At 27.7% G+C, this 12,863-nt stretch overlaps 2 protein-coding genes across 13 annotated transcripts in view; one reads left to right on the forward strand and one right to left on the reverse strand.

Moving 5' to 3' along the window:
* Positions 1 to 12,863, reverse strand: part of LOC123271980 — a 105,441-nt gene that overhangs the window by 17,603 nt on the left and 74,975 nt on the right. For all 12 annotated transcript variants that reach the window (XM_044738527.1, XM_044738526.1, XM_044738528.1 and 9 more), the window contains one exon: positions 10,386 to 10,600. In XM_044738527.1, the coding sequence (XP_044594462.1) occupies positions 10,386 to 10,600 (215 nt within the window). The remainder of the gene's footprint in view (positions 1 to 10,385; positions 10,601 to 12,863) is intronic.
* LOC123271982 (zinc finger and BTB domain-containing protein 47) lies at positions 5,109 to 7,928 on the forward strand. The gene is made up of 3 exons (XM_044738533.1): positions 5,109 to 5,637; positions 6,137 to 6,491; positions 6,981 to 7,928. The coding sequence occupies exons 1-3, from the start codon at positions 5,394 to 5,396 to the stop codon at positions 7,891 to 7,893; spliced, it is 1,512 nt and encodes a 503-aa protein (XP_044594468.1). The 5' UTR covers positions 5,109 to 5,393; the 3' UTR covers positions 7,894 to 7,928.

Consider the following 12,863-nt stretch of genomic DNA (forward strand, 5'->3'; position numbering starts at 1 on the left):
TGAAAGGTCTCGATGAGTGTAACATCGGAGTGAGCTTATAACTTTAAAAATATCATCAGTGAACCAAATACAACGCCATTGCTTTATTATTCACATTTTTTAAGATATAAGTCACCCTGATGTTACACTCATCAAGAGCTTTTATTTGAGTACCCACATGCATTTTTATATATTTTTCATAGATATATATGTAGACATATATGTAATATATATAAATATATAAAATATATGAAAAATTGATGTGGGTACTCAAATGAAAGGTCTCAATGCGTTTAGCATCGGGATGAGCTTATATCTTTTAAAGTGTCAATAGTTCACAAGATACAAGGTCATTTCTCAATTATGTATCTAGAGATAATTTTCGAATGCAGACTAAATACTCATCATAATAAATTGAGTATCTGTAAATTTCACTAAAATAAACTGATTTTATCTTATGACTGTCCTGGAGACAAATTTTTTCTTTCTCTTAATAACATAGATTAATTAAATTACATGATAAATTTGAAACGAAAAATAATTAAAATTTCAGACTGCAGATTGTTGGTCTACTGTCGTGTCCATTGAAATTCCCAGGGGACTGTGATATTTATAATTGGGCAGGAAGTACCTCAAAAACTAAATAATCAATTTTATGTCACACGATTTATGTGATTTGACATGAAAATAGTTGATCGGTCAAAGCTCTGATGGTTGATTACTCTATCGGTATTAGCATGCCGCCAGTTGCTCTTGCCCACATATATATATCCACATAAACAAGTGAGCAAATAACATCTGTCAATTAGGGAGTAAGCTTATCAATAGGGTAAAATATTCCCTAGTAATGCTTGCAGTGAATCGTCAGTACATTACCGAAATTCAAATAAAAACAATCTTTTTAAAAAGAACGATCAAAGCTGGAAAGTAAATAAATAAAAATAATTATTACAAAACTGTACAATATTTAATCAATTAAAACGATTAAACAAATTCATCTCTGTGATTTCAGGAATGACGAACATAATATACACGGTATATTAATTTAGCTTTGCGAAGGTTAACGTTTAACAGTACGTATAATCCGTTATTTGCTTGGCAAAGTACCGAGAGCTCTGTGCTCTGTGCTCTGTGCTATCCAATGCTCGCGAGACTGAGACGGAGGCTGTGGTAGTTGAGCATTAATTGGGATTAAGTAAATCAAGACGCTAATTAGCTCGTCCGCTGTATTACTCGACTCAACTGGGTGTTTTCATCTCGGCGCTTCCACCCCACTGCTATGCTCCAGCTCGAGGTTTTGCTTCTGCCGGTGGATGGACCAACATTTAATTTAACCGGCCATTTGCTACGGCCCTTACATTTAGATTTGTTCACCTGGCATTTTAAATACACTCTTGTAATTGTTTAGCCAGTTTTCAGTAATTCTATCGCTGGATCATCAAATTATCTTCGAGGTAATCTGGATTATTAAGAGAATAAGAAAAATTTTGTGTCCAGGATAGTCATACGGTAAAATCAGCTTTTTTAGTGAAATTTAAGGCTGCATTCTAAACTACTTCATCTCTAGATACATAATTAAAAAATTACCTTATATCTTGTGAACTACTGACATTTTTGAAGATATAAGGTCATCCCAATGTTACATTCATCGAGACCTTTCATTTGAGTACCCACATCAATTTTTCATATATTTTTATATATTTACATATATTATATATAGGTATATATGAAAAATATATCAAAAATGCATGTGGTTACTCAAATGAAAGCTCTTGATGAGTATATCATCGGGATGAGCTTATATGTTTAAAAATGTGAATAATAAAGCAATGACGCTATATTTTGTTCAATGATGATATTTTTAACGATATAAGCTCATCTTCGTGTTAAGCTCATTGAGACCTTTCATTTGAGCACCCACATCAATTTTTTCATATATTTTATATATTTATATATATGTATATATGAAAAATATATCAAAAATGCATGTGGGTACTCAAATGAAAGCTCTTGATGAGCGTAACATCGAGATGAGCTTATATCATAAAAAACGTCAATAGTTAAGAAAGTACAGTGCAATTTAACAAATATCTTGTGAAATATTGACATTTTTAAAGATATAAGCTCGTCTCGATGTTACACTCATCGAGAGCTTTCATTTCAGTACCCACATCAATTTTTCATATATTTTATATATTTATATATATTGTATATATGTATATATGAAAAATATATCAAAAATGCATGTTGGTACTCAAATGAAAGCTCTTGATGAATGTAACATCAGGATGAGCTTATATCTTCATAAATGTCAATAGTAAAGAAAGTACAGTGCAATTTAACAAAAGTTATTATTTAATAAAGCACAATTCTATTTATAGTTCACAAGTGGCTGCAAGGTTGTTAGTAATTTATGATTTTATCTTTATGTGTAAATAATATAATGTCAATGTTAAATTTATAAATTCCAGATTTGGATTTCGAAATAGAAAATTGAAGATTCTAGAGCAGATGATGATAAATGTAAGATATATAATAAAACTCTTAAAGTCAGTGTGCTGGCTGGTAATATCGTGAAAAGTGTTTGCTCAGCTTGTTTAAACCGAACAGGGCATTAAACCGAGAGTTCTTCTCTTGGTGAGTTTTTTCATTTTTGTTATATTAGCCAAGTAGAGTTGATACGGCTGCTGCTGCTACTGAGATAACCTGGGGCACTTTACAGTGTGTGTTTAAGGCCTGCCGATTGTTCCAACGGTGTCTGACAACTCAACTTCAACTCCAAGAAGAATATCCAATAAAATTACTGTTTTTTATTTTAATATTGCCCGTTGAATATAGAATATAATTCAAAATTGCAATTATGTCTGCGAATTTTTTTTTTTTTTTAAATTATCAGAAACATTTTTTATGTAAAATTAAGTTTTAAAAATTTTTTTATAGGACCAATATTTTTGCCATAATATCAAAAATTCAAACCATTTATCATAAATTGTTATTTTGAATTTGCAGCAAAAATCTTGGCACTATAAATAACAAAAAATCATTTAGCTAAATTTTTCTTATTGACTAATTTTAATTTAAATTTAAATCAAAACTTTGATTTATATTTTAGCGAATTTATTTTCAGAATAAAAAATGATGCCGATGAAAGAAAACAAACAGTTGATTGGCAAATATTGTCTTTTGTCATGAGGACAATCGTCCTTGGTAGACGGTAATCGGCGATGGTTAGCGATTTCGAGAGAATAAGGGCGCCGAGGGGTGAGGGAGCTTTCAAGCTCTGCCGAGTATCCTCTCTGGGGAAATGTGCGTAATCGTCGTTATATTCACCGGTGGTTCTCGCGTTTGTTTATTAGCCAACACGAGAAACGCTTCCGGCTGGAGTAGAAACTGTACCTCATGATTCACTGATGCTGATATCGATGAAGATACTCGTACTAAAACCTACGACAGTTCTAAGTAATTACGAAGAAGATATTTTAAATTTTCTATATTATTAAGAGAATAAGCAAAATTTTGCGACCAGTGTATTTGTATGATAAAGTCGGTTTTTTTAGTGAAATTTAGTGTCATTGCGAAGGTTTCTAGACACATAATTAAGAAATGACCTTGTATCTTGTGAACTATTGACATTTTTGAAAATATAAGCTCATCCTGACGTTACACTCATCGAGACCTTTCATTTGAGTACCCATATCAATTTTTCATATATTTATATATATTATATATATGTATATATGAAAAATATATCAAAAATACATGTGGGTACTCAAATAAAAGCTCTTGATGAGTGTAACATCGAAATGAGCTTATATCTTTAAAAATGTCAATAATTAAGAACTGACCTTGTATCTTGTGAACTTATTTACATTTTCAAAGATATAAGCTCATCCCGATGTTACACTCATCAAGAGCTTTCATTTGAGTACCCACATCAATTTTTCATATATTTATATATATTATATATATGTATATATGAAAAATATATCAAAAATACATGTGGGTACTCAAATAAAAGCTCTTGATGAGTGTAACATCGAAATGAGCTTATATCTTTAAAAATGTCAATAATTAAGAACTGACCTTGTATCTTGTGAACTTATTTACATTTTCAAAGATATAAGCTCATCCCGATGTTACACTCATCAAGAGCTTTCATTTGAGTATCCACATCAATTTTTCATATATTTATATATATTATATATATGTATATATGAAAAATATATCAAAATGCATGTGGGTACTCAAATGAAAGCTCTTGATGAGTGTAACATCAAGATGAGCTTATATCTTTAAAAATGTCAATAATTAAGAACTGACCTTGTATCTTGTAAACTATTGACATTTTTAACGATATAAGCTTATCCCTATGTTACAATCATCAAGACCTTTCATTAGAGTATTCACATCAATTTTTCATATATTTATATATATTATATATATGTAACTATAAAAAATATATGAAAATGCATGTGGGAACTCAAATGAAAGCTCTTGATGAGTGTGACATCAGGATGAGCTTATATCTTTAAAAATATCATAAGTTGACAAAATACAACATAATTTCTAAATTATTGACATTTTTAAAGATATAAGCTCATTCTGACATTACATTCATCAAGACTTTTTTCATTTGAGTACCCACATAAATTTTTCATATATTTATATATATATGTATATATGAAAGCTCTTGATGACTGTAACATCGGGATGAGCTTATATCTTTAAAAATGTTAATAGTTAAGAAAGTACAGTGCAATTTAACAAAAGTCATTATTTTATGAAGCAAAATTTTATTTATTTATAATTCACAAGTCACGATAGTCACATAGTGACTTTAAGGTTGCTAGTTGATAATAAACAAAAAAAAAATTTCTTAAAAATAAAAAATCAATAAAATAAATGAATTCCCGCAATGTTTGCAAATTATCTTCAAAATTGAGATGCGATTCAAGCACCGTTGTCAAAAGTACACATGTGTACAACATATGACTTAATGTTACTCAAACATTGCACAAAAATTATAGAATGTAAAAGAGCGAGCGTGATTTTTAAATAAATAATTCAAAAACAACAAAAAAGATGAATTGATATGAATTAGTTCTAGAGTTTGTTTAAAAAAAAAAATTAAAAATAAAATATCGCACGGTGGAACGCGAGTCTTGTACACGTGTCACAGCAACGGCCAATCTGGGCTTCGGGGGCGGTTCTTACCCCGCGAGTACTTGAGGGTTGCTGGTGGGGTGCTTCGCAAACCGCTTTTGCACTCACTACCGGCGTTCAAATCACGATCGCGACCTGGTTGATTACAACGTGTTCTCCAGCTCATAACTCGCGTGTGCTAAAAAACACTTTTGTTATTATTTGTTAAAATACAATTTTAAAAAATGAGTTTTTAATAATTTAAAATTAAAATGTATAGTTTGTACAGAGCTTGGTTCGGTGAAGAAAATTACTCTCACTTGGAGACACTTTCACCACCTGACACTGTAATACGGGTGGGAAATGACGGAGAACATCAATTTGTGGCTCATCGTGGTGTCCTGGCAGCTCACAGCGGATATTTAAAGGCTTTGCTGTCAACAACTTCATCCAGTGCATCTCGTGTTACTGGAGATTCTCCAAATCCTATTACATCAATTTCTGTTTCTTCTGTTGGTAAATATTGCTTTAATGTATCAAAATTATAATTTTGAATTTTTTCAAAATTTAATCAAAAATTTTTTTCTTCAATTTGAATTGAATTTATTTTTTTTTCTTGAATTTTAATTTAATTTTATTAATTTTTTTTTCTTCAATTTAAATTAAATATTTTTTTTTTCTGAAAAATATTAATTTAATTTTTTGTTTTCTTCAATTTTAATTAAATTTAATCAACTTTTTTTTCTTCAATTTAAATCAAATACTTTTTTTTCTTCAATTTTAATTTAATTTGTTTTCTTCAATTTAAATTAAATTTGATTAATTTTTTTTCTTTAATTTAAATTAAATATTTTTTATTCTAAAAAATATTAATTTTATTTTATTTTCTTCAATTTAAATTAAATTTGATTAATTTTTTTTTTTCAATTTAAATTAAATATTTTTTATTCAAAAAAATATTAATTTAATTTACCTTTCCTCAATTTAGATTAAATGAATTTTTTTTTTTAATAAGGTGGTGAAGCATTTGCTCCTTTATTAAACTACATGTACACCGGGCGCTTGGAAGTGACCCTAGACAACATCTACAGCGTGTTATTAGCGACTCATTTATTGCACATGCCAGGAGCTCTAGAACAATGTCGCGCAGCGCTTCTTCGTCTTCGCGGTCCAGCTCCACCGCCACCGTTACCACAAACTTCAACTCCAACTATCCTAAGACCAGTTGCCAATAGACTGGTTGGTCCTTCTGTTTGTTGGCCCCAATCTAGTCTTTATTCATCAGCTGGGTTTCCTCTTCTTCCAAGTTTACAACTTCCACCCAGGATTCCAGTGATCCAGAGTCCTCAAGAAACTTCAACAGCTTTCCGGTCAGTCTAATTTTTTATTTTTTATTTTTAATTTTTAATTTTTAATTTTTAATTTTTAATTTTCTATTTTCTATTTTTACTTTTAATTTTTAATTTTTAATTTTGTATTTTCATTTTTTTTTAATCCTTTATTTTTAATTCTTTATTTTTAATTTTTAATTTTTTATTTTATATTTTGTATTTTTAATTTTTTATTTCTAATTTTTAATTTTTTTTAATCCTTTATTTTTAATTCTTTATTTTTAATTTTTAATTTTTTATAATTAATTTTTTATTTTCAATTTTTTTAATCCTTTATTTTTAATTCTTTATTTTTAATTTTTAATTTTTTATATTAAATTTTTAATTAATTTATTTGATTTTATTTTTATTTTCTATTTTATTTAAAACTTTTTTTATTTTTTATTTAAACTATAAATTATTTTATTTAAATTTTTAATAAAAGTTTATTCAATATAAAAATAATAAAAAAAAAATTATTTTGTGCAGAGTTAACTCTCCAGAGCCTTCATCTTCAACATTTACACCCGAGCGATCTCAAAAATACCGAGAGAGGTCCAACAGCCCTATTAACATCGTATCAACCTCCAAATTAAAGGACTCTAAATTACGAGGTAGCAAAGTTGAAGAAAAAAATTCAAATAAAAAAGAACAGGATGATTTTACATCTCAAAGGACAGTCAATTCTTCGCCTAGCACCAGCGAGAAGATATCAGTGATAAATATTGATAATTTAACGCAGCACAAGTCCGGAAGAAGCTCTAGATCCAGCAATGATTTAGCTACCACCAGTTCCAGCGGTGTTGTGCTAGATATTGCGTGTTGCGACGGCCCGGTTAAGTTTCACCGTGTGTTGAATGAAAATTACACCAAGCCAGACAATGGCTTGAGCAATAATCAAATTGACAATTCTGGTAATAATAATAACAGTGCTCGGCAGCGAGTGAGTCAGCCAGCCAGTGCAAACTCATCCGCAGAATCCGAGATAATTGGCGAGAATGATGAAAATGGAAGACCCAACAGACAACGCTCCGAGTTTGATGAATCAAGTGTTGAGTCTAGTGAAACCGGCGGGAATTACACATGTGAATATTGTCGTCATACTTTTAAGTCTCATTATTGTTACAAGAAACACGCCAGGAGGCATCTTTTGCCCACGGGCACTGAAGACTCTTCGGCTTCGAGTCTTCAACGACCGGAGAATAAAAGACGAAGGGAAGTTCGGCTTCTGGATTTAAATGTCCAGTATTATCCTTGTAAAATATGCGGCAGTAAATTTCCGAGCTATTATTTTGTTCATAAACACAAAAAACTCTGTCACTCAGCTACTGAAATATTGAATGCTGAGAATGAGGATAATAATTCGGGTAATGAGGCCGCTGGTTGTTCTACGCAAACTTGAACGTAATTATTTTACTTTTAAGTTTATTTAATAAATTTGTTGATATTTTTTTTTTTTTATACTTCTGAGTTTATTTGAGTACTTTTAAGTGTAAGTGTATGAATATAAAATAAATTAATTGAAAAATTAAAAGTTTATGAATTTTTGTAGATAGTGAGTTCAAAATCAATAGATTAGAATTTCGCGATAAACAAAATTTGTTTATTTATTTATTTTGTTTTGTACATATTAATTTAGTTGTGTCAAAAATTAATTTATGTAATTAAGAGACTGAGAAAAATTTTTTATGTGGAAGATTTGAAAAATTATGGGTGTAATTTTTTTTATTAATTAATAAAAAATTCTTAGAAAAATTTTTTATGTAGATTTGAAAAATTATCAATGCAATTTTTTAAATTTTCATTTAATAAAAAAAAATAGTTATCAAAATTTTTGCGGGAATTTTGAAATAAGTGAAATTTTTAGTATTGCGACAAATTGTCGCAAGATTGTAATATTTTTAATATTGTGACAAAAATATTGATCCTATAAAAAAATTTATTTAACAATTGTTCAAAATTTAATTTTATAAAAAAAATGTTTTTTTGAAAAAACCAATATTTTTGATGTAATTCAAAAATTAAGATTCAAATTATTTTGACAATTATGAATCTTATTTTTGAAATTACAGCGAAAGAAAAATTTTGCAACGAGTATATCTTTATCGTAAATTGTGTTTAATATTTTTTCAGCGATAGTCATTTATGGTTTAAATAATTGAGAAAGGAAAATTTTGTGACGAGCATATTATTATTTTTAAAGGAATTTTTATAGTTTAATTTGGTATTATCAAAAAGGTCTTGATAAGAATTAGTGCCTTTTGGTTTTATATATTTTTTAGTAGTCAATTTTTTATGTTAAGTTTTTGGAGGAGTTTTTAATAGTTTGTTAGTTCTATAAATTTGTTCCGTCAGATTTTTCCATTAAATTATTTGTAATTGTTCCTGTGATAGCACTATTGTTTTTAAAATTTATTTAATCTATATAATCAAAAGAATAACGAAAATTTTGTCTCCGGCGTATTTATATGATAAAATGAATTTTTTTAATTAAATTTAGTATCATTGGAAAGGTCTAGACCTGAATTTGTGCCTTTTCAATGTTTCATTTCCTTTTATAAAATAGTTAATTTATTATAATAAGTTTTCGAAGTAGTTATAAATAGATTAGAATTTCGCGATAAACAAAATTTGTTTATTTATTTATTTTGTTTTGTACATGTCAATATGGTTGTGTCAAAAATTAATTTATATAATTAAGAGACTAAGAAAAATTTAGCAACGGGTATATCTTTATCGTGAATTGGGTTTGATATTTTTTCAGCGATAGTCATTTATGATTTAAATAATTAAGAGAGTAAGGAAAATTTTGTGACGAGCATATTATTATTTTTAAAGGAATTTTTATAGTTTAATTTGGTATCATCAGAAAGGTCTTGATAAGAATTAGTGCTTTGGTTTTATATATTTTTTAGTAGTCAATTTTTTGGAGGAGTTTTTAATAGTTTGTTAGTTCTATAAATTTGTTCCGTCAGATTTGTCCATTAAATTATTTGTAATTGATCCTGTGATAGCACTATTATTTTTAAAATTTATTTAAAAAGTACCCAAACTATGTATAGTGTAATAAATAACTAGGGCCAAAATTTGTGCCGCTATTTTAAAATAAATTATTCAAATGTTTAATATTACAACGAACATATTGGTCCTATAAAAAGTTTTATCAAACAAAAGTTGTTCTAAATTTAATTAAAAAAAAAAATGTTACTGTTTTTTTGAAACCAATATTTGCTGTAATTCCAAAATTAATATTCATAATGATTCAAATTTTTTTATAATTACAAATCTTACTTTTGAAATTTCAGCGAAAATGTTAATTTTTTTTTTTCAATTTATTTAATCTATATAAACAAAAAAATAAGTTAATGAGTTTTAAATATTTTTTAAAAAATATTTCTGATTTTATTTGAGTACTTTTAAATGTAAGTGTAAATGTATGTTCTGAATAAAAAATAAATAAGATAAATAAAATTGAAAAATTAAAAGTTTGGGATTATTTGTAGAAAGTGAGTTCAAAATCAATAAAATAATACTTCGACAAAACAAATTTGTGTGTCAGTAATTATTATTATTGATTGAATGTTAAGCAAACATTTAAACGTTTGAAACGCATGATAGAACAGTAGGTGGGCTTTAGGCAATGGCTTCACAGTAATATCTGTGTTATTCGATGATTCATTCGTGAGATAACCAATAATATTAATTATATCTAATGTATCATCATCCAATATCCATTTTGCAATGATATAATTAATGTAATAACGTAGAATAATTAGCGAGACAAAGGTAATTTACAAATTTTACCTCGTGCAAATAATAATAATAATTATCAATTGGTAATGATAATTATAATTATTATTCTGGTGAGTGGGTGAATAAATAAAATTTACTTACCGATAGACTCGATGTTTTGAGCCTCCTCGTCACTAGTCTCCATTGGTGTCGCGTGGTTGTTCTCTTTCTTTTTTTCTTTAGATCTGTTTGCACTTGCACTCGCGTTACTTGCTGTTGTACTCGCAGACTTCTTTTTGTCCTTAGGCTCCGGTGTTTGCATTACCGCTTCACTACCAGTTCCGGTTGATGATGTAAATCCACTTGTGTTCTCAGATCTGAAAAATATATATTTAATATTAAAGTGTTGGGAAAATAAAATTGTAAATATTTTTTAATATAAGTTTAATAATTTGATGTGAATAATTGAATTGAAAATTTTTTAATATAAAAATTGAACTTTAAAACTTTTAATACAAAAAAAATATAATAAAAATTGTCAAAAAATTTTGTTTCCTGGATAATTAATGATGAAATCGGTTTTTTTTAGTAAATTTTTTAGTGTCATTGCAAAGATCTTGACTTTAATTTGTGCCTTTTCAAGGTTTAATTTCATTCTCACTGGTAGTCAATTTATTATGATAAATATTTAGGCTGCATTCGAAAATGCTCTATCTCTAAATACTAAATTAAGAAATGACCTTATATCTTGTAAATTATTGACATTTTTAAAAATATAAGCTCATCTCGATGTTACATTATTCATCGAGACCTTTTATTTGAGTACCCACATCAATTTTTCATATATTTTATATATTTATATATGAATATATGAAAAATATATCAAAATGCATGTGGGTACTCAAATGAAAACTCTTAAAGGGTGTAACATCAGGATGAGCTTATATCTTTAAAAACGTCAATAATTAAGAAATAACCTTGTATCTTTTGAACTATTGACATTTTTTGAGATATAAGCTCATCCTGATGTTACACTCATTGAGACCTTTCATTTGAGTAATCACATCAGTTTTTCATATATTTTATATATTAATATATATGTATATATGAAAAATATATCAAAATGCATGTGGGTACTCAAATGAAAACTCTTGACGAGTATAACATCGGGATGAGCTTATATCTTTAAAATCGTCGATAGTCAAGATAGTACAGTGCAATTTAAGAAATATCTTGTGAAATATTGAATTTTTTAAATATATAAACTCATCCCGATGTTACACTCATCAAGACTTTTCATTTGAGTCCCCACATCAATTTTTCATATATTTTATATATTTATATATGAATATATGAAAAATATATCAAAATGCATGTGGGTACTCAAATGAAAGCTCTTAAAGGGTGTAACATCAGGATTAGCTTATATTTTTAAAAACGTCAATAATTGAGAAATAACCTTGTATCTTTTAAACTATTGACATTTTTTGAGATATAAGCTCATCCTGATGTTACACTCATTGAGACCTTTCATTAGAGTACCCACATCAATTTTTCATATATTTTATATATTTATATATATGCATATATGCATATATGAAAAATATATCAAAATGCATGTGGGTACTCAAATGAAAGCTCTTGACGAGTATAACATCGGGATGAGCTTATATCTTTAAAATTGTCAATATTTCACAAGATATTTGTTAAATTACTCTGTACTTTCTTAACTATTGACGTTTTTAAAGATATAAGCTCATCTTGATGTTACACTCATCAAGAGCTTTCATTTGAATACCCACATGCATTTTTATATATTTTTCATATATTTATATACATAAATCATATACATAAATATATAAAATATATCAAAAATTGATATGGATACTCAAATGAAAGGTCTTGACGAGTGTAACATCGGAATGAGCTTATATCTTTAAAAACGTCAATATTTAAGAAAGTACAGTGCAATTTAACAAATTTATTATTTAACAAATTCATTATTTAATAAAGCAAAATTCCAATTTTTTATAGTTCACAAGTCACACAGTGACTGCAAGGTTGTTAGTTTTACATAAAAAAATTTTTAACAAAAAAATTATCCAAAAATCTATCAGTAATTCTATTCATTTACCTAAAATTAATCAATCTCATTTTACAATCCTAAATAATAGTCTCGTCAAAATTAATTGATAAATCAAAAATTAAGATTCGCTAAAATTACATTAATTGGCAATTTAATTCGATGGAAGAAACAATTTCAGAGAGACTAAAAATAAAAGAGAAAATAGATAGAACAAGTAGTTTGCATTCTGAATGCACTATGATATTGTATGGCTTGGTATGATATGATATGATATTATATTAATTAAATTCACATAGTGACTTGAACGACAATGAAATCTGCGAGGCTTGGATCAATTAAGATGATGAACAACGAGTGGATTGCTGTGCAAACAATCCCCATCGCCAGTTAACTCTATTGATTAGCATTACTATTTTATAATAACTGATCTCGTGATTGATTTTATCAATTCGCCATCAATTACCATTAAAGCCATTTTTCTATTAACTTATAATAAAATCTCTGTGTAAAAGTAAGGGCTCCGATATTAAATTAACCCTTTTTATTTCATCGTT

Source organism: Cotesia glomerata, linkage group LG9 (assembly GCF_020080835.1).
Source record: "Cotesia glomerata isolate CgM1 linkage group LG9, MPM_Cglom_v2.3, whole genome shotgun sequence".
NCBI classification, from domain to species: domain Eukaryota; kingdom Metazoa; phylum Arthropoda; class Insecta; order Hymenoptera; family Braconidae; genus Cotesia; species Cotesia glomerata.

Excerpts from the sequence above, each read along its gene's own strand:
- LOC123271982 (XM_044738533.1), top strand. The coding sequence starts at position 5,394 with ATGTATAGTTTGTACAGAGCTTGGTTCGGTGAAGAAAATTACTCTCAC. Across the intron at positions 5,638-6,136 it reads AATTTCTGTTTCTTCTGTTG|GTGGTGAAGCATTTGCTCCT; the intron begins GTAAATATTGCT and ends TTTTTTAATAAG. Across the intron at positions 6,492-6,980 it reads GAAACTTCAACAGCTTTCCG|AGTTAACTCTCCAGAGCCTT; the intron begins GTCAGTCTAATT and ends TATTTTGTGCAG.